General features: G+C 44.0%; 1 protein-coding gene and 1 pseudogene across 4 annotated transcripts in view; one reads left to right on the top strand and one right to left on the bottom strand.

The window, feature by feature from the left end:
• MCF2 (MCF.2 cell line derived transforming sequence) overlaps positions 1 to 21,064 on the top strand; it is a 112,250-nt gene that overhangs the window by 21,595 nt on the left and 69,591 nt on the right. For 3 of the 4 annotated variants that reach the window (XR_006710782.1, XM_045471352.1, XM_045471350.1), the window contains exons 2-4: positions 8,107 to 8,175; positions 13,362 to 13,476; positions 15,246 to 15,336. Coding sequence is in view for 3 of the 4 variants with exons in the window: in XM_045471352.1 (XP_045327308.1) it covers positions 8,107 to 8,175; positions 13,362 to 13,476; positions 15,246 to 15,336 (275 nt within the window). In the remaining variant the exon portion in view is untranslated. Of the gene's footprint in view, positions 1 to 8,106; positions 8,176 to 13,361; positions 13,477 to 15,245; positions 15,337 to 19,107; positions 19,484 to 21,064 lie in introns of those variants that run through there. The other variant, XM_045471353.1, reaches the window with a different exon arrangement.
• LOC123595185 lies at positions 9,558 to 13,227 on the bottom strand (annotated as a pseudogene).

Raw genomic sequence — 21,064 nt, 5'->3', positions numbered from 1 at the left:
AATGTTTTGAGAGAGAGAGCGTGAGTGACTGTGGGGGAAGGGCAGAGAGGGAAAGAGAGAATCCCAAGCAGGCTCCGTGCTGTCAGCACAGAGCTCAACAGGTGGCTCAATCTCACAAGCCATGAGATCATGACCTAGCCGAGATCAACAGTCAGACGTTTAACTGAGCCACCCAGGCACCCCGTAGGTCTTCTGTTTCAATGTTTGATTCCTTTGCGTTAATTGTTGTATATGGTGTAAGCTAGGGTCCAGTTTTATTTTTTCCCCAACGTTATTCATTTGAATGTGGACATCCTGTTGTCCCATCACCATTTGTTGCAAAGACTGTTCTTTCCTCATTGAATTGTCTTGTCCTTGTCAAAAATCAATTGATAATGTTGTGTCAATTTGGTTTCCTCAGTTGTAACCTGTACCTCTCTGGTACATCTAAAATGACAGCTGTGGGGGCACCCGGCTGGCTCAGTTGGTAGAGCCCGTGAGTTCAAGCCACGTGTTGGGTATGGAGCCTGTTTAGAAAAATACAAATCAAATGACAGTTGTGAAATCTAATGACGTGTGTATGTGTGTCTACGTGTGTGTGTGTGTATACATGTATATGTATGTGTATATATCTCAACCACAAAGAGGTTGGGAATGTATTTTTTAATTTTCTGTTTTTCCTTGTTATGATTGCAATCGATTTGTTCTGAGGTACTTAATAACATAGCGTTTTGGATGGAAGAATGAAAAACTGAATAAAATGTGATGGTGAATCTAAGTTATCTCCAGATTTCAGAAATGTTAACATTGGAAAATGAAAAAGAGCATTTTACAATAGTACTCAAATCAAGTTTTTTCTGGAGTTTGGAACACACACTTTCCTTTTCCTTCCTGCACGCTTTGTTGTGTAGGTGCTTAGAAGTTACCCGAGTTCCGGGAACCTTTGGTGAATTGCCTGAGGTTATACCGGAAGTGGGTAGCTAACCGATCATGGAATCCACCAGTCTCTACAGCCCTGTTGTCGTGTTGCAGGAGTTGCCTGCCTGGAAAATATCTTCATGCTAAGTCAGTGATCCTGGATCAGAGGCGTCTCAGAAGCCTGTTCCCTGGAGGCGTGCAGAGTTCTCCGTTTTTTGCTTCTTGTCGTGCTTTCTGGCTTTGGCTAGACTATCCCGTACTCTAAACTCAAACCATATCAGGCCACACGGAGTCTCCCATACCTTCACCTGCTCCTGCACAGGCCCCTTGTTTCTTTTACCTGGAATGTCCTCCGTTCGCCGTCCACGTATTTGAACCCTGATCAGTTTTCAGGGCCCAGCTCAGATGTTACATCATCTCTGAAACTGTCCTTTTTTCTCACTTCCTCAATTTAGATGTCATAATTCTCACCCCTTACATCCTATATTGTATATTTCTATTATAGCACATACTGCACTATGTATTATGGCCGGTTGTTTATACGTTGTATCTTCTGTTAATTTTTAAGCTTTAAAAAAATTTTTTTAATGTTTATATTTTGAGAGAGAGAGAGAGAGAGAGAGCACGCATGAGTGGGGGAGGGGCAGAGAGAGGGGGAGACACAGAATCCGAAGCAGGCTCCAGTCTCTGAGTTGTCAGCATAGAGCCCGACGTGGGGCTCAAACTTGTGAACCATGAGATCATGACCTGAGCTGAAGTCAGATGCTCAACCGACTGAGCTACCCAGGCGCCCCCATTTTGTGATGGTTTCAGAATGACCCTTTTGTTGATACTACTTAAAAAAATTTTTTTGGGGCGCCTGGGTGGCTCAGTCGGTTGAGCGTCCGACTTCAGCTCAGGTCACGATCTCGCGGTCCGTGAGTTCGAGCCCCGCGTCAGGCTCTGGGCTGATGGCTCAGAGCCTGGAGCCTGCTTCCGATTCTGTGTCTCCCTCTCTCTCTGCCCCTCCCCCGTTCATGCTCTGTCTCTCTCTGTCTCAAAAATAAATAAATGTTAAAAAAAATTTAAAAAAAAAATTTTTTTTTAACATTTATCAATTTTTGAGAGATACAGACAGAGTGTGAGTTGGGGAGGGGCAGAGAGAGAGGGAGACACAGAATCGGAAACAGGCTCCAGGCTCCGAGCTATCAGCACACAGCCCGATGCGGAGCTCGAACTCTCAAACTGTGAGATCATGACCTGAGCCGAAGTCGGACGCTTATCTGACTGAGCCACCCAGGCACCCCTGATTCTACTTTTTAAAGCATAACACAGATTCATCGTGTTGCATGTGCTAAGTCATTGCTGTTTACAGATGGATAGTGTATCTGCCTCTCATATCGAAAGAGAAAAAATTACACCCCTAGAATCCCATGTGCCTTGCGACAGGATTTAGGACTCAAGACCTAATTTTATCTGAGTTCTGCACATCAGCAACAGGGAACTTTCAAAGAGATGATGGCCAAAAGTAAGCATCATTGTTAAGAATTTCAGGCTGGAAAAATAATGGGGTTTCTTGCAAAAGACTGTTGGTAAACAATCTTGGTATAGTTTGGAATGAAACTCTTCCTGGAAGAAAATGGCAGGTGATGGAGACCTCCCTAGTTAGTAATTTGCATTAGAGCTAGTTGTGTATTTTCTTCCGAGGGCAGATTTTAGACCGTCTGTCTGAAGAAGGCTAGGGGACCGAATAGATAGGGCTGTAAAAACTTCTGCTAAATCTACTGGATTCTACCACGGGTCTGAGCAATGCTTGCTGCCTCGTGCTTGTTCAGTGTGAATTTCTTGAATGACTACGTGTGAATGGGAGCCTCTCCGAGCCTGTTTCCTCATCTGGAAGGTGAGGGTTTTAATACACATCTTGGGAGATTGTTGTTGAGACCAGAGAAAATGCATCCAAAATGCTCTCTGCTGTGCCTGGCGCATAGTAGGTGCTCGGCAAATGACGTGTACTGCTAATCATATGCTACAGTTTTCCCGTCTGTTTTCATCCTGGCGGTGGCCATGGAAGAGACTGGATCCCTCCAGTTGACGGTTCTGTTGTTTTCCCTTCTATTTTAATCTGAGCTCCGTTTTTGCTTCTTATTTTTAGGAAAACTTGAGGATACAGTGGTGTTTGGCCTTTGAAGCAGTTTGTTTGCCCTGGTTCTTTCGCGCCCGGACAGAATGGCGTGTGTGTGCAGCACGGTTCAGAACTCCGTTTTCTGCTATCGTCTAGGGACAGAAACCCCGGAGAAAGGATAAATGTCCCTGGGAGAGAGCATCACTGTGAAATAAAGCTCAAGGGTTGGAATTACTGCTGTTACACAGCAGGATGTAGAGTAAAAACTCTTTCTATAAAATGAGAATGCTTATAGGGCGCCTGGCTGGCTCCGTCAGTGGAGCGTGTGACTCTTGATCTCAGGACTGTGAGTTCAAGCCCCACGTTGGGTGTAGACATTACTTATTTTTTTTTAAAGTAGGTCTCGTGCCCAACGTGAGGCTTGAACTCACAACCGTGAGATCGAGAGTCACGTGCTCTACCCACGGAGCCAACCAGATGCCCTGGGTGTAGAGATTGCTTAAATTTTTTTTTAAGAAATATAATTTATTGTCCAATTGGCTTCCATACAACACCCAGTGCTCATCCCAACGGGTGCCCTCCTCCATGCCCATCACCCGCTTTCCCCTCCCTCCCACCCCCATCAACCCCCAGATTGTTCTCAGTTTTTAAGAGTCTCTTATGGTTTGCCTCCCTCCCTCTCTATTTGTAATTTTTTCCCCCTTTCCCTCCTCCATGGTTTTCTGTTAGAGATTAGTTAAAATTTTTTTTTACAAATCTTAAAAAAAGCGGGGCACCTGGGTGGCTCAGTCGGTTAAGCGTCCGACTTCGGCTCAGGTCATGATCTCGCGGTGTGTGAGTTCAAGCCCCGCGTCGGGCTCTGTGCTGACTGCTCAGAGCCTGGAGCCTGTTTCGGATTCTGTGTCTCCCTCTCTCTCTGACCTTCCCCCGTTCATGCTCTGTCTCTCTCTGTCTCAAAAATAAATAAATGTTAAAAAAAAAAAAATTAAAAAAAAAAAAAAAGAAAGAAAAAATGAGAATGCTCGTAGATACCAAGTTACCTAACTTTCTAAACTACCATTTTCCCTCTCGGGGTTGATAAACCCAGTGGAGTTGTGGTTCCTTGGAATGGAAATACATACTCCCATCATGGAGGCATGGACTCTTGGAGAAGTAGGACATGAGAGAGACAGCATTTATTCCGACCCAGCTGCGTGCTTGGTTGTCCTCGCCAGCCTCCTTCCCACAGAGCAGCTCGGCCTGTGTTCAAACCCTATTTGTGACGGGGGAGGGCTGCTCTCTGTCTACCTCCCACGGCAGTCATTTCATCTACAGAGCATTCTGACTTGTATTTTTTATTTATTTTATTTCTTTATTAAAACAACTTTTTAAAATGTTTATTTTTGAGAGGAAGAGAGGCTGAGCATGGGCGGGGGGAGGGGCGGGAAGAGAGGGAGACACAGAAGCAGGCGCCAGGCTCTGAGCCGTCAGCACAGAGCCCGACGTGGGGCTCGAACTCACGAGCTGCGAGATCAGCCAACCAACAAACCGAAAGTACGTGATCAAATAGCACGCATACTGCAGACATAACCCAAGGAGTTGCATGGTGCGTATGTGTATGTGCTGGGGGATGTTGCGGTTTGCTTCAGACTCACGATTTCACAAACTAATGTGAACACGAACCTTTACTTTTCACCCAGAACATCTATCCGAACTTAACAGTGTGTAACACCTAGTAGGGACTGGATAAATGTTTGTTTAAAAAAGCAAATGCATACGACATCGATCTTTAAAAACTATATTTTTTGTTACTTTTTTTTAAAGTAGGCTCCATGCGGGGCGCCTGGGTGGCTCAGTCGGTTGACTTCGGCTCAGGTCACGATCTCACGGTTCGTGGGTTCGAGCCCCGCGTTGGGCTCTGCGCCGACGGCTCGGAGCCCGGAGCCTGCTTGGGATTCTGTGTCTCCCCCCGTCTCTGCCCCTCCCTTGCTCACGCTCTGTCTCTCTCTGTCTCTGAAAAATAAACAAACACTGAAAAAAAAATTTAAAGTGCACTCCATGCCCACCGTGGGATTTGAGCTCACAACCCTGAGATTAACAGTTGCGTGCTCTACTAACAGAATCAGTCAGGTAGGTGCCCCTAAATTCTTCAGATTGGAATTCTGAGCTCGTCTCCTCATTTGCACAAACCTTTGTGTGTGTGTGTGTGTGTGTGTGTGTGTGATCTCTATGTCCAACGCGGGGCTCACACTCACCACCCCGAGACCAAGATTTGCATGTTCCGCCGACTGAGCCAGTCAGGCGCCCCTGCACAACTGTCTTTTATAAAAGAGACATTCACGATCGGTTCATAATTTATGGTCAAGGCAGTAAAAACTTGTCCTCGTTTGCTTCCTAGTCTTATGTATGGAATGAATGAATTGGCAAGCACTTTACCTGTCTTTTGCTTTTAGGTTGTGCGTGGTTATGTTAGACAGTTCAAGTGCATCATCGTCCCGCAGAGCTCTTAGTGAAGGGCTGCTCCGTCGGGGTGTTTTTACGGTGTTCGTAACCAGCTCGTTTTCGGTTTAGCAACCAGTCCCAAGTAAGACAAGTGTGTGCTTTTCATTCGTGAGTAAGCTGGGTGTAACTCAGTGCCAGCTTCCCCCCAACTCAGATCTGTCTCTGTCTCTCTCTCTGTTCTCAGCAACCGTCTCCCCTTGTCTTTTGTGGCTGCTCAGTGATAACCCTGTGTCTTCTGGCTCCTCTCCTTTCAGTCTATTTCCGATCCAGAACGTGATCATTTCTTTTTTTTTTTTAATTTTTTTTAACGTTTATTCATTTTTGAGACAGAGCATGAATGGGGGAAGGTCAGAGAGAGAGGGAGACACAGAATCTGAAACAGGCTCCAGGCCCCGAGCTGTCAGCACAGAGCCCGACGCAGGGCTCGAACTCACGGACCGCGAGATCATGGCCTGAGCCGAAGTCGGACGCCCAACCGACTGAGCCACCCAGGCGCCCCGTGATCATTTCTTAGAGTAGTGACGTGTTCCCTTTCACCCATTGTTTCCCCCTTTTTCATTAGTGTGGAGATGTTCCTTTTATGGCACAATTGGGGGTGATATTTTACTATAGAAACATCAGTTTTTCTTGTAACTATGGATTTTACCTGCTCTTGGATCTCCTAGAATGGAAGGGGACCGAGAAAGCATTTGTTTTCTGAAACCGGGACAGTGAGGCCGGTGGTCTGGAGTAACTTGCTCAGGATCACAGCGCTGCTCCGTGGCCCGGCCCGCGCTAGGCCTGCGTCCTTCCACTCGCAGCTCTTGGCCTAATTTTATTTTACGCCCTGGTGCCTCTTACTACATGAACGGATTAAAGAATTGTAGACTAGGGACGCCTGGGTGGCTCAGTCAGTTAAGCATCTGATTTCAGCTCAGGTCATGATCTCACGGCTCGTGGGTTTGAGCCCCGTATTGGGCTCTGTGCCGACAGCGTGGAGCCCGGAGCCTGCTTCGGATTCTGTGTCTCTCCCTCTCTCTGCCCCGCCCCCACTCATGCTCTGTCTCAGTCTCTCAAAGATGAATAAATATTAAAACAAAATAAAAAAATTTTTAAGTTTATTTATTTATTTGGAGTGGAGGAGAGAGGGACAGACAGAGAAGAAGAGAGAGAATCCCAAGCAGGCTCCGCGCTATGGGGCTCGAACCCATGAACCGTGAGGTTATGACCTGAGCTAAAGTCAAGAGTCGGGCGCTTAACTGACCGAGCCACTCAGGGGGCCCCACAAACACGTTCTTTGATGTGAGGAAACTTGTAGCATTAAACAAATAACTGTTCAGCAGTCTGGATGTGAAGGCTCACAGATGGAAATGCATGGGCCTGGGCCTAGGACGTAGCAGGAATCTACTTTTTTTTTTTTTTTTTTTAAATATTTTTTTTTTTCAACGTTTATTTATTTTTGGGACAGAGAGAGACAGAGCATGAACGGGGGAGGGGCAGAGAGAGAGGGAGACACAGAATCGGAAACAGGCTCCAGGCTCTGAGCCATCAGCCCAGAGCCCGACGCGGGGCTCGAACTCCCGGACCGCGAGATCGTGACCTGGCTGAAGTCGGACGCTTAACCGACTGCGCCACCCAGGCGCCCCAGGAATCTACTTTTTTAATGACAAGACGTTTTGGGGAATTGACTGTTATGTCCTGACAGATTGCAGATTTTTAATGGCACGCGTTTTATGAAAATGCTACGTCACTGAATTTTTTTTTTTTTTTATGTTTTACATCGGGAGGATTTATGTGAGGGTGGGTCATTCCATGACTGATACCCATTACGCTGTCTAGGGTGGACCCACCGAAAACTTGGGTTTCTAATGTCCTTTCTAATGTGCCATCAGCCTGACACCACCATCTACTTGGTCTTTGAAGGCCCTTTGTGTCCGAGAGCCGTGGAAAACGTGGCTTCTGTAGGCGATGTGGAGCCACAGGCATTAAAACCAGCCATCCAAAATAGCCCTGTTTCATGACCTGTTTCCTTTAAAAAGTTATCCTTGCCCATGGACCAGAGGCAGGTAGTAGGCTTTGATTTTTGGCTCCTGTAGAGTTCACTGGAAAGGGACATGAGAAATTAGCACTGAAGATCTGGGGCAACTAAAACCCACTTAGCAATGCCTGGATGTCGTTCCGCCTCTAATAATCAAAGGCAAGTTCATATGTTACCGTTTCCTGAACGCCAATAAGCTGAAAGATGCGAGAAGTGCTCTGTAATCGCTAATAAGCTTTGCAGAATGAAAGGCATTATCATTATCAGAAGTAGAAGACCGTCCGCTACGGGGTCTCTGTGTGACAGTCTACCCTTTAAATAAATCGGGATGTCCTGGAGCTGGGACCTTGGCCCCTGGCTTTCTGGTGGGGGAGAGTAGCTTATGCCCTAGGTATAGACTCTGAGAACCGGGACACTGGTCCCGCTTCCCCAGCGATATTTTCAAGAGTGCGATTTCCTTGCGGTGTAGCCCAGAGGCGTAGAGGGGGAAGGGCAGCGGTGTGTGTGCGGGACCCCCGGGGTTCTTTTTGGCATGATGAGAAATCGTGCGGATGCTTCCGGCCGAGCTCCAACACGCGTGTCATCTCTCTCCCTTTCTCGTTTGTCATAGAAACCCAGCTGCTGCTCCATATGAAGAACATCAGTTATTTCTTAATGCAAGATATCGCCTTCTTGTCCGGTAAGCAGACTTTTCGTATGTTTAGACTAGAACAGTGTATGAATTTCTTTTTGTAAATTATGTATTTCCTCACTCTCTAACGCGTGTAGTTTTTTTTTTTTTTAATTCATTTATTTTGAGAGACCGAGAGCGAGCGGGGGAGGGGCAGAGAGAGAATCCCAAGCAGGCTCCTCGTTGTCAGTGCAGAGCCCAGCGTGGGGCTCGAACCCACGAACTGTGAGATCGTGACCTGAGCCAAAATCAACAGTTGGATGCCCAACTGGGTGAGCCACCTAGGCGCCCCAAATGAACGAATTTCTTAGCAAAACGAGTGTGGTCTCACCCGTTTATTATATAAGTAGCCATACACATAGGTGCACGTGGAGTTTGGGAAGCACTGTTTTATTTTTTTTTAACTTTTTATGTATTTAAGTAATCTCTGCACACGACGTGGGGCTCAACATGACCCCGAGATCGAGAGTTGCTTGCTGAGAGGCACTATTTTAATGAACGTTTATGCATTATGCACATGGTTGCTAAACAAATAGATGTTTACAAAATAGAGGTTTTAAGTGTGTTTCGATTCGTGACGAAAACAATCTTGCTACCCTCGTACGTTTGCCTTTCAGACACGCCTTTGGAAATCTGTGATAGGTGCAAGCAGAATTCTGAGAGAGAGGGTGGTAACTGAGGTGACTTCCTGGAGATTTTCTCTTCTGCCATAGCTCTGATTATTTAAAAAAAATTTTTTTTAATGTTTACTTATTTTTGAGAGAGAGAGACAGACTGTGAGTGGGAGAGGAGCAGAGAGAGGGAGACACAGAATTGAAGCAGGTTCCAGGCTCTGAGCTGTCAGCCCAGAGCCTGACGCGGGGCTCGAACTCACGAACCGAGCCGTGAGATCATGACCTGAGCCAGAGTCGGACACTTAACCGACGGAGCCACCCAGGCACCCCTCTGATTATTTAAACGTTTCTTACAAATGCCATCAAGTGACCCTAATTAAGCAGCTTGTACTAAGTTATTTTTTTTAGAGTTCCATTTACGAGAAAGTTTTACTTTTCACATATATGTTCTATGCGTTGGTGTATGTATGTGCATTTGTACGTAGTTTTGAAAATTGTGATAAAATACTCATAACGTAAAATTGACTGCCTTAACAATTTTTTAAAAAGTATAATCTGCATTTGGGGCGCCTGGCTGGCTCAGTGGGTTAAGCATGTGACTCTTGGTTTCCACTGATATCATGATCTCACAGCTTGTGAGGTCGAGCCCCGTGTCGGGCTCTGTGCTGACGGCATGGAGCCTGCTTGGGATTCTTTCCCTCTCTCTACCCTTCTGCTGCTCTCTCTCGCTCCCTCTCTCAAAAGAAAGAAACATTCAAAGAAAGTATCATCTCCGTTTTATCTTTTTCCAGAGAATAGTTTTTCTTCGGTCCTCAAGGTCTTAGCTCCTGACATGGGTTTTGGTCGAGGTCGTGGGGCAGCACCCACGGGTCTAGATCGGGGTGGGGGTGTTCTGTCCTTCGGGGCTTCACAAGAGCGATTCCGGACTACCTTGCGTAGTAATGTAGTCTCATACATGGCTTGGGAAGCACATAGGCATTGAAGACACTACCTTGGGAAATGTCCCTGATGGCAGTGGCCTCTACTGTGGTCTGAATACCAAAATTCTTCTTCTTCTTTTTTTTAAGATTGTATTCATTTTCTTAAAAGTAGGCTTCATGCCCAGCATGGAGTCCAATATGGGGCTTGAACTCATGACTCTGAAATCAAGAGTCACATGTTCTACCGAGTGAGCCAGCCAGGTACCTCTTGAATAATGAACTTTTTTTTTTTTTAAGTTTTATTTAACTATTCTCTACACCCCACATGGGGCTCAAAGTCATCACCCCGAGATAAGAGTCACCTACTCTTCTGACTGAGCCAGCCAGGACCCCCTCACCCCCCCCCCGAATAATGAACTTAATTATTTTTTTTAATGTTTATTTATTTTTGAGACAGAGCATGAACGGGGGAGGGTCAGAGAGAGAGGGAGACACAGAATCTGAAACAGGCTCCAGGCTCTGGGCTGTCGGTACAGAGCCCGACAATGCGGGGCTTGAACTCACAGACCGTGAGATCGTGACCTGAGCCGAAGTCGGAAGCTCAACCGACTGAGCCACCCAGGTGCCCCCGGAATAACGAACTTCTTAATGGCCTTGTCCTTGGGCATGCAATGAGTGCAGTTGCTACAGCAAATAGGCTGCATATGGCCATGGCCCTTTGTGTCATGACCCTTATTCCTTCTCTTGTTGGTTATCTTGGAACTGAGGATCCGAGAGCGCCATCTTAACCATTTTTTATTAAATATGTATTTATTAGAGAGAGAGGGAGAGAGAGAAAGCGTGCATGAGCAGGGAGGGGCCAAGAGACGGGTAGAGAGGATCCGAAGCAGACTCTGCTGACAACAGAGAGACCGATGTGGGGCTTGAACTCACGAACCGCGATATCATGACCTGAGCTGACGTTGGATGCTTAACCGACTAAGCTACCCAGGCGCCCCATTAACCGTTTTTAAATGTATAGTTTGGTGGCATTAAGTATATTCACGTTGTTGTGCAGCCATCCCCGCAGTCCATCACCAGAACTCTTGATCTTGCAAAACCGAACCTCTGTACCCACTAAAAAATAACTCCCTGTCCCCTTCTCCCCCCAGCCCCTGGCTACCACCATTTTGCTTTCTGTCTCTGGGTATTTGACTACTCTAGGTTCCTCATATAAGTGGAATCATACAGGATTTGTCTTTTTTGTGGCTGGCTTCTTTCACTTGGCATGATAGCCTCAAGGTCCATCCAAGTTGTATATGTCAGTATATGTCAGAATTTCCTCCCTTTTTAAAGACTGAATAATATTCTGGGACATCTGTGTGGCTCAGTTAGTTAAGCGTCTGACTCTCGATTTCAGCTCCGGTCATGATCTCTCTCTGTCTCTGTCTCTCTCTCTCTTTCTCAAAAATAAACATGGAGGGGGGAGCCTAGATGGCTCAGTCAGTTAAACAGCCGACTTTGGCTCAGGCTGTGATCTCACGGTTTAGGAGTTCGAGCCCCACATAGGGCTCGCTGCTGTCCGCGCAGGGCTGGTTTGGGATCCTCTCTCTCCCTCTCTCTCTGCCCCTTCCCTGCTCACACTCTCTGTCAAAAATAAATAAGCATTAAAAAAAAAAAAGATTGTTGTTTAAGTATACTGTATCCTTGCAAATTTCCTGTCCGGTTGTTCTGTCAGTTGTTGAGAGAGGGGTGGTGAAATTTTTTGACTCAAGTTGTGGATTTGTCGGTTTCTCCTTGTAGCTGTATTAGTTTTTGTTTTACGTATCTTGAAGCTCTGTTATCAGGTGCATAAGCATTTAGGATTATTATGTTCTTTTGATGAATTTACCACTGTTTGATTATCAAATGATTTTCTTTTCTTTTTAAAGTCTGTTTATTTATTTTGAAAGAGAGAGTGTGCACAAAAGAACGGAGGAAGAGCAGAGACAGGGAGAGAGAGAGAATCCCAAGCGGGCTCCATGCTGAGTGTGAGGGACCCAATAAAGCCATCTAATTTTAGACAAAATAGATTTCAGAGTCAGGAATATTACTAGATATTAAGAAAATCATTTGAGGGGCACCTGGGTGGTTCAGTCGGTTAAGCATCTGACTCTTTTGATTTCAGTTTGGGTCATGATCTCACGAACTGTGAGATTGAGCCCTGAGTCAGGCTCTGTGCTGACAGCGTGGAGCCGGCTTGGAATTCTCTCTGTCTCTGTCTCTCTCTGTCTCTGTCTCTGTCTCTCCCCTGCTCTCTCTCTCTCTCTCTCTCAAAATAAATAAGTAAACTCCAAAAAAAAGAAATTAAATTAAAAATAAAGTGTGTTTCTTGTAGGTAGTGTATAATTGGGTCTTGATTTTTTTTTTAATCCAACTTGATCATCTCTAACTTTGAACTGGGATGTCAAGATTATTTTCATTTAATGTGATTATTCATATGGCTGGGTTTAAATCTACCATTTTACTATTTGTTTTCTACTTGTCCCATTAGTTCTTTGTTTTTTTCGCTCCAGTTTTGCTTTCTTTTGCATTAAGTATTTTTACTCCATTTTCTCTCCTTTGCCATCGTCATAGTTTTTTAAAAGTTTATTTTTTTAAGTAATCTCTACACCCAGCGTGAGGCTTGAACTCACAACCCTGAGATCAAGAATCGCATGCTCTTCCAACTGGGCCAGCCAGGAGCCTTGCCCTTGTCATATTTTTATTGCACATTGAATTTTTTTTTATATCCTGATATCTTTATTCACTTGAATTCAGCCAAATAAGAATTACAACTAAACTTCTCAAAAAATTTCCATTAGCAAGCTAAATTCGAAGGCCACCCTATAACTTTCCTCCTAAAAGAATCCTTCAACTTCCATTTAGCACTAAGTATTTATTGAGCACCTACTCTGTGCCCAGTTGTTGGGCAGCCTGTAGAGTAGGACCTTAAACGTGTAAGGCTCATCCCTGCACTTAGATGGCTTTCATTCTGAATGTTCCATAGTTTCCGAGCTATGTGGAGGGCTCTGGGGTAGGGTGCGCACTGAATTTTAACTCACAAAGAATTTATGGTCTTTGCTGTTTCTTTGCATTCATCAGTAAGAGTTCTATACCATCGTCGCCGTTACTGCTTATGTTGTTTCTTCCACAAATCCATTTGAACATTGCTCATTTCCTGTAGTTTATATCCTGTATTCTTTCAGGCTCACCATAGCTGTAAGTGGTTGATTCTATCAAGGTTTCTATTTCCTGTCAGGCTGTCAGTCACCAGTTGGGATTTAGGCCCTTAGCATTGGTATGGAAACAGTTATTCCCCAATACTCTTGGCTGTCCAATATGAGGGCTCAGCTGTGGTTTCAACTGCATTTATTATATGCATCCTATGAAAATTTCTTCTGACTCTAATCACTCCTTTTGCCTTCTCTCTTGCTCCCTCTTCTTTCTTGCATTGTTTTCATTTAGAACTACTCGGCTGCTTCTTACACTTTGGAGCGTGTTGCCATTTTGATATATGCGGAGACCATCATCCTTATATAAGCTACATTGGCCCCAAACTGTCTTCTAACCTCCCCTTTCGAATCCTCTTTCTTGTATTGTTGTCACGTGAATTGTTAATTCGGCTGATTTTTTTTTTTTTTTTTTTTTCATACTGTTTTAGGTGGCCGGGGAAAGGATAATGCTTGGATCATTACTTTTCCAGAAAATTGTAATTTCAGATGTATACCGCAAGAAGTGATAGCGAAAGTGCTGACTTACTTGACATCTATTGCAAGGTATGGCGTTTCGTTACATTTTTTTCAATTTGTTATGTATCAGGTACCCATTTGAATGTAACAGGAAAATGCCTTTGTAGTGTGGCTGTAATTGTTATTGTAAGTGGATTATAAGACTCACCTTCAGAGGAGATAAGAAAGAAAACGTGTAAGGGGAAGCAGACAGCCACCTAAATTGGTAAAAAAAAAAAAAAAAAAAAAAAAAATTATGCCGAGGATCTAGGAAAACAAAATTGGGAGTCTAGAAATAATTGTCTTCGTGAAGAAAAGCATACGTTGAAAACGATGATCAAACTTAAAGCCTTCGATTTGCCTAAAAGGAAATCTTCCTCGCCAAGAGTGAGGGTAAGTTTCCAAAGCTTCCTGAAAGATTGTATTTAGGTTGAAAACAAATTTTTATTTATTTTTTTAAAAGTTTATTTATGTACTTTGAGAGAAAGAGAGAGAGAGAGAGAGAGAATCCCAAGCAGGTTCAGTGCTGTCAGCACAGAGCTGGATGCGGGGCTTGAACTCATGAACTGTGAGATTATGACCCGAGCTGAAGTCGAGTTGGACACTTAACCGACTGAGCCATCCAGGTGCCCCCAAAACAGATTTTGTTTGTTTGTTTGTTTGTTTGTTTTATTTAAATGTGAAATTTATTGTTAAGTTGGTTTCCATACAACACCCAGTGCTCATCCCAACAGGTGCCCTCCTCCATGCCCATCACCCACTTTCCCCCAAAAACAGATTTTTAATGAAGGCTTTTTTTTCAACGTTTATTTATTTTTTGGGGGACAGAGAGAGACAGAGCATGAACGGGGGAGGGGCAGAGAGAGAGGGAGACACAGCATCGGAAACAGGCTCCAGGCTCTGAGCCATCAGCCCAGAGCCCGACGCGGGGCTCGAACTCACGGACCGCGAGATCGTGACCTGGCTGAAGTTGGACGCTTAACCGACTGCGCCACCCAGGCGCCCCAAAAACAGATTTTTAAAGGAAACATTTTCCACTTATTAACCCTGAAGACTAAGAGGGCACAAGTCTACAATGGTAAAAATATGAAGAGTCTCATGAACGAAAGTCAAAATCACAGAAAACTAAATTTATAGTGCACCCCTTAAAGCCTAAAAGTGGTCTTTTTAGGGCAAATAAAACATTCGGTAAACTTCCTCCTCTAAAGGTGCAGACAAGATAGAAACCTATATTTAACAGTGTTTTTCTGAGTGAGTGAGTGAATGGATGGATGGATGGATGGATCATGGGCTCTTGATGGATTGCCATGAAAAGTTAAATCTGATGTAATGAAGGACAGCTGTCTATAAAGTTTTCCCACACCCAGGATTGCACTATGCCAAATTTATCCTAGTGACCTATTTGCATTATGCTATCCCTTGACTATTTAAAAGAATGACTTTAGGGGCACCTGGGTGGCTTAGTCGATTAAGCATCTGACTCTTGATTTTGGCTCAGGTCATAATCTCACGGTTTGTGGGATTGAGCCTTGCACTGGGCTCTGTGCTTGATAGTACATTCTCTCTTTCAAAATAAATTAAAAAAAAAAAAAAAAAAAAGAACGACATTAGTGCCGAAAAAGAAATTTTCAATATTGAGTGGTGGAACATGGAATTAAGCTGGTTTTCCCATGTAGCGCTTTGTGATAGCTTTCCCAATCCAAATAAATTTATCTTTAGCTGAGACGGCAAATGTAAATGAAACAGTCAGAATTAAGGACATACCTAGCAAATTTGGGTAGTTACTAAGCAAAACATGATTTCTTCTTATCTTGCAGGCGAAATGGATCTGACTCCCGGTTTACCATTATTCTTGATCGAAGATTGGATACATGGTCTTCTCTCAAAATTTCTCTTCAGAAAATCTCAGTAAGTACTGGGGCGCCTGGGTGGCTCGGTTGAGCGTCCGACTTTGGCTCAGGTCGTGATCTCACAGTTTGTGAGTTCGAGCCCCACGTTGCGCTCTGTGCTGACAGCTCGGAGCCTGGAGCCTGCTTCGGATTCTGTGTCTCCTTCTTTCTCTGCCTCTCCGCTGCTTGCACTCTGTCTCTGTCTCTCTCTCTCAAAAATAAATAAACATTAAAAAATTAAAAAAAAAAAAAAACCTCAGTAAGTACCAATGTATTCTGCAGATACTTTTTTTTTAATGTTCTATTCATTTTTGAGAGCGAGCACGAGTGGGAGAGGGGCAGAGAGAGAAGGGGACAGAAGATCTGAAGTGGGCTCTGTGCTGACAACAGCGAGCCCGACGCGGGGCTTGAGCTCACCACCTTGAGATCACAGCCTGAGCCGATATCAAGAGTCAGATCCTTAACCTGCTGAGCCACCCAGGTGCTCCCACTTTTTAACATTTCGATGTGTGTCTTTCTAGACATTTCCTCCCCTGGGATAGAGTAGGGCAGTGACTCAACAGTAATAGAACTTAGCTCCCCTGTTGGATTCTAGCCCCTAGCTTCCCAAGACCCAGATGGAGAAAACAGTTTCCCTAAGAGAAAAACATGAGAGCTGCAGTCCTGCTCACAGCCTGGGTGATCTTTCACATCACTAGGCTCACGTGGGTGCGGTGGCATTGTCAGACCCTTCCTCACAGAAGAGGAGGGCAGTGTGGGACCCGTAGACTACCTAGCTGGCAAGACTGGGGCTGTCTGTAGAAGTACCGTGCGGTTAACCTCTTCTATCAGACCAGAGTAGCTGGGAATCAATATGTGTGTGTGTGTGTGTGTGTGTGTGTGTGTGTGTGTGTGTATATTTAATGTTTATTATTGAGAGACCGAGCATGAGTGGGGGAGGGGCAGAGACAGAGGGAGACCCAGAATCCCAAGCAGGCTCCACGCTCGGAGCACAGAGCCCAACATGGGGCTGGATCCCACGAACTGCGAGATCGTGACCTGAGCCGAAGTCGGAGGATGCTCCAGCCGACTGAGCCCCCCGGGCGCCCCCAATACATTCTTTTCTTTGAGAGTCCAGCATCATCCATCATCAGAAATCTTCGTCTCCCCACTGACATGGGAGGCCACTCTCACCGGAGGAAGTTGATTTAGTGGCGAAGGCAAGCCAGAGATCTAAGTTGTTGGACTTCTTGACCGGTGTACCTTTTCCTGTACTAACCTAGCCAATGAGCGTAAGAAATCTACCGACACTCACATGGCAAAATGCATGAGATTCTGTTCATACCCAGCTTGAATGATTCTTCATCTTGAGCCAATCAGCCAAGTGGGTTTTTTTTTTTGTTTATTTCTTTAACAGAAGTGTTTAACTATAAGCAATGGAGAGAAAAATACCAAATTCATACACGTGACTGAAATAAAATAGCAAAGCCTTGACTTCATGTAATATATTTTTGCTTTTTCAAGTGTTCACATTTATTAAGTAATGGTCATTCTGTTTCCTGACTAAGTACTGCAGGCAGGTATCATTATAATTGTCTCATAGCTTAGGGAATTACGTCGATATACACACTCAGGAAAGGTTTTGTGAGAAATCCAAGGTCAAATATCTAAGTAACCAAAAGAGGCGGAGCAAGAATTGAATTGTCATGAACTTCAGTTGTTGCACTTTCCACCTGCTGCTTTCTATCATTTTCCAGATGACTTGTGGATAGACAAAAAAAAAATTTTTTTTTAAATTTATTTAATGTGTATTTTTGAGAGACAGAGAGACAGCGTGACGGGGGGGGGGGGGGGGGGGGAGGGGCAGGGACAGAAGGAGACACAGAATCCCAAGCGGGTTCCAGGCTCCGAGCTGACAGCACAGAGCCCAACTCTGGGCTTGAACCCATGAACTGTGAGATCATGACATGAGCCGAAGTCGGACACTTAACCGACAGAGCCACCCAGGCGCCCCTTAAGTGTTTTTTGTTTTTTGGTTTTTTTTAAAGGTAAAATTCCTTCGGAGAGCATAAATCTGCCTGGTGTATACTATTGAGCCGTGTCAATGGGGCAAAGTCAAGTCAAAGCTGTTGACCTTGCTCTGGCCTTTTAGGATCTGTCCTTGCGCTTGTTGATGAGATTTCAGTTTACAATTCTTTTCTACTTAATATAGCACTCGTTACAATAAAACACTTTTTATTACCCAGCCCAGCTTTTTTCTTTTGGCCAAAACAATCTGCTTGATTAAATTAATTTTCGTTGAGTGACCGTTTGGCACATAGCATCAGTTTTTTAAGGTTTTATTTTTATTAATCAAATAGGCCACTTGGAACAGAGGGCTTTTTTTTTTTTTTTTTTTTTTTTTTTTTTTCTAAAAGAGAAATATCAGATTTGGTCTTCATGCTGTTGGTTGCAAGTCAACGGAGCAGAAATGACTTGTTTCTTGGGAGGTGTAGCTCCCCTTTCTGCTTTCCTAGGGACGATCTTTCAGTGGGGAAGTGTGAACCCTGTTCAGCACAGACCTTGGCACGCAGGGTTCCTTCATTCTCTTTACTGCCAAAGTGATGGTGCTGGGCAAGATTGGGGGCCCAGGTGATGAAGACATATAACCAGCTATAGATTACCTTAGGTGTTGTTTCTTTTTAACAGGTTAAATGTTTCTGCTTGTGGTATAGTTTCTACACCCATACTCAAGAGCACATTCATTACAGGGGTGCTTGGGTGGCTCAGTTGGCTAAGCTTCCAGCTCTTGATTTAGGCTCAGGTTGTGATCTCATGATTTGTGAGATCGAGCCCCATGTCGGGGTCTGCACTGACAGCACAGAGCCTGCTTGGGATTTTCTGTCTCCCTGTCTCTGCCCCTCCCTCCCTCTCTCTCTCTCTCTCTCTGTCTCTCTCTCAAAAATATTTTTTTTAATGTTTATTTTTGAGAGAGAGAGAGAGAGAGAGAGAGACAGATAGAGCGTGAGTGGGGGAGGGACAGAGAGAGAGGGAGACACAGAATCCGAAGCAGGCTCCGGGCTCTGAGCTGTCAGCACAGAGCCTGACGCGGGGCTCGAACTCACGAACTGTGAGATCATGACTTGAGCCCAGGTCGGACTGAGCCACCCAAGTGTCCCTGTCAAAAATAAATAAGTAAACATTTTAAAAAAACCCAGCACGTTAATTACATCCCAACCATTAGTAGCCATTGGGCACTGTTTGCATTAAAGATAAATACTGAATACAAGCTAATTTCGAGAGCAAAAGTTGGATTCAGCAAAAAGGATTTCTGGCGAAAATTGCCACTGAAAAGATAAGGTGTAACTGTCTTTGGTATGTTACCTTAAACATCTATGAAATAATTACACAACTCAATTTGAAGACCTTAATTTGTAAATTCCAAAATAAACTGCAGTCAGGTTATACTTTTTAATGATGGGAAACAAGATTATTTTCAGTTTGTACAATTGCGGGAAATGTCAGTCTGGGAGAGAAGCCTATCCATTATTAGAAAGTTTGTGTGTTCTTTCTAGATTATCATCAAGACAACATTCCACCAACCGGTAACCTCTCACAAGGCTTAAACTCAGAATAGCATTTAACCATAACAACAACAACAACAACAACGACAAACCTGGAGTGAATTTTCAGTTACGGATCAGGGTAGGACAAGAATAAGGGTATCCGTTAATACTACCTTCACAGAGATTCTCAGCATTCCACCTTAAAAATCAAACTGCGTAGAGGAGAAAGCCAGTCCCATCAAGCCCCTAGGAGAGAGTCATTTTTTTTTCCCCCTTTCTCCACTCTTAGGACATGCCTCATCTTCAGCGGTCCGGCAGGAGCTAATCCATGAGGTTCAATCTGGCTAAGTAATTGGGGGAATGTGTCAACTCTGAATTACAATGAGCAGCCGGGAAGGCTCGTCAGCTGACTAATCAGGAAGAGTGGGTGTTTTTGCTGTGCTGCCACGCTGGTAATGGAAGCAGCTACGGTAGCTTTGTTTGATAGAGATTTTTGGCTGCCGTTTTTAAATACTACCCAAGAAGCAGCTCATATTTCATCCGTGTTGCACTGACAACTGGAAAAGAAGAGTGTTATTGTGTATAGGCGAGATGGCAGAGGCAACTCCCCCGAGAGGCAAGATGAGGTTCAGAAGGAATGCGGTAAGGGCTCTGCCTGCGGTCCTGGAAAGCCTATATTCCCAAGTTCAAGTGCAGGGATGCTGCGGCATGGTGCTATAGCACAAACTGCTGCCGAATGAGGCTTTTAAAGGACAGATGGAGAGAGAATGGAGACTTGTGTTTGCATGAATTGCATTGATGCGATCACTGTGATCTTGACATAGGGAAACATAAAGGAGTCAAGGAGGTTGAATGCAATTTCAAAATCTAAATGTGATCAAGTTTATGAGGAAACATCGTCAGGCGTGTTATTTGTCGAAGGCCATGTGAGCAGTTTTGAATCGTTTGGCAGAGTAGGTTTAAATTGCGAGTTAAGATAATATCTAACAAAAGGATTCATCCTTTCACCATGGTCAAGTAGAGTGTGATATCATGGACAGGTCTGGAGCTGACTTCAGCGTTTGAAAAGGCAGCCCTTCCTGGGTGTTACTTACTGTTCCAGTGAAAAATTTTAAAAGTCTGATGACTTGAAATCTTTCTGATTGCAATTGTCTTCCAAATTCAAACTTTAAAGATGCAGAATTCTAGCCTGTTGACAACTTTTTTTTTTTAAGGGAAAGAAGTGACTTGATTTTTATTATAGACTAGAATTTAGAAATCTCTCCATTCAATAGGTTTCAAACACTTTTCTAAGTAAATTTTTTCCCTTCGTTGGTTCACTTGTGTACTAAATTCCCAGCAAATTTCTAAAGTGACGTTTAGTTGTATTTTGGGGGCGTGTGAAATAACACTAATTTAATATCTGGTCATCAACAAGGTTTTAAATGTCACTCTTTTTCTTTGCAAAGTTAATGTGATCGATGTTAGGATTTAAAATACAATCCTTGCTCACTGAAAAAAATCAAGACAACACACGCAAACATGAGAAAGTAAAAATCAGCCTTAGGAAAAAAAATGACATCTGGAATCAAAAGTAAGATAAGGAAACTAAACCAGTAAGAGTTTTATTGTGGTTGAAGGAGTGTTAACTTCAATGGGTGAGTAAATGCTTTATTTTCTACTCAAGGTCTTAGCACAGAATGATGTAGTTTAAATTATAGTTTAGGTTATGAATCTTTCTATTTTGACAAAATTGTGTATCTTTAGCTCTACACATGATTTTGTACTTTGGGAATAAATAGTTTCAGACCCGACAATTTGTAGTGTGCAAGAAATGCCTTCGTGCGTGCTTCGTGGCATTGGGGGCAGCTGGCATCGGTACTTTTGTTATCAAAAGTAACTGGCTTAAGCTTCCGGAAAGTTCCCGATTCCTTTATGTACACAGATATTTTGTCGGTGACAAATTTAGTTTGGTGTATACGCATCTACGTTAATAGACGCACAAGTGAATTCAGGACACGCGCACTCATTGAATACATATACCTAGTAGTAGACCAATAGACTACTGCGTTACACACAATATAGGTTTTGCCAAGGTAACTATGGCGTGACTGTTGCACTGAAAGAGCTCTCACTCTATTTCGAGAAGGGAGGGCATGTTCATAACTAACTCTTACCAAAGAACTTCCAGGTGGATGGCTTCATGAAGGAAGTGAATATTGGTTTGGACCTTAAGCAAGAACG

Source organism: Leopardus geoffroyi, chromosome X, assembly GCF_018350155.1.
Source record: "Leopardus geoffroyi isolate Oge1 chromosome X, O.geoffroyi_Oge1_pat1.0, whole genome shotgun sequence".
NCBI lineage: Eukaryota > Metazoa > Chordata > Mammalia > Carnivora > Felidae > Leopardus > Leopardus geoffroyi.
Note: the sequence above shows the minus strand (reverse complement) of the source record. Positions and strands in the feature narration are given on the sequence as shown.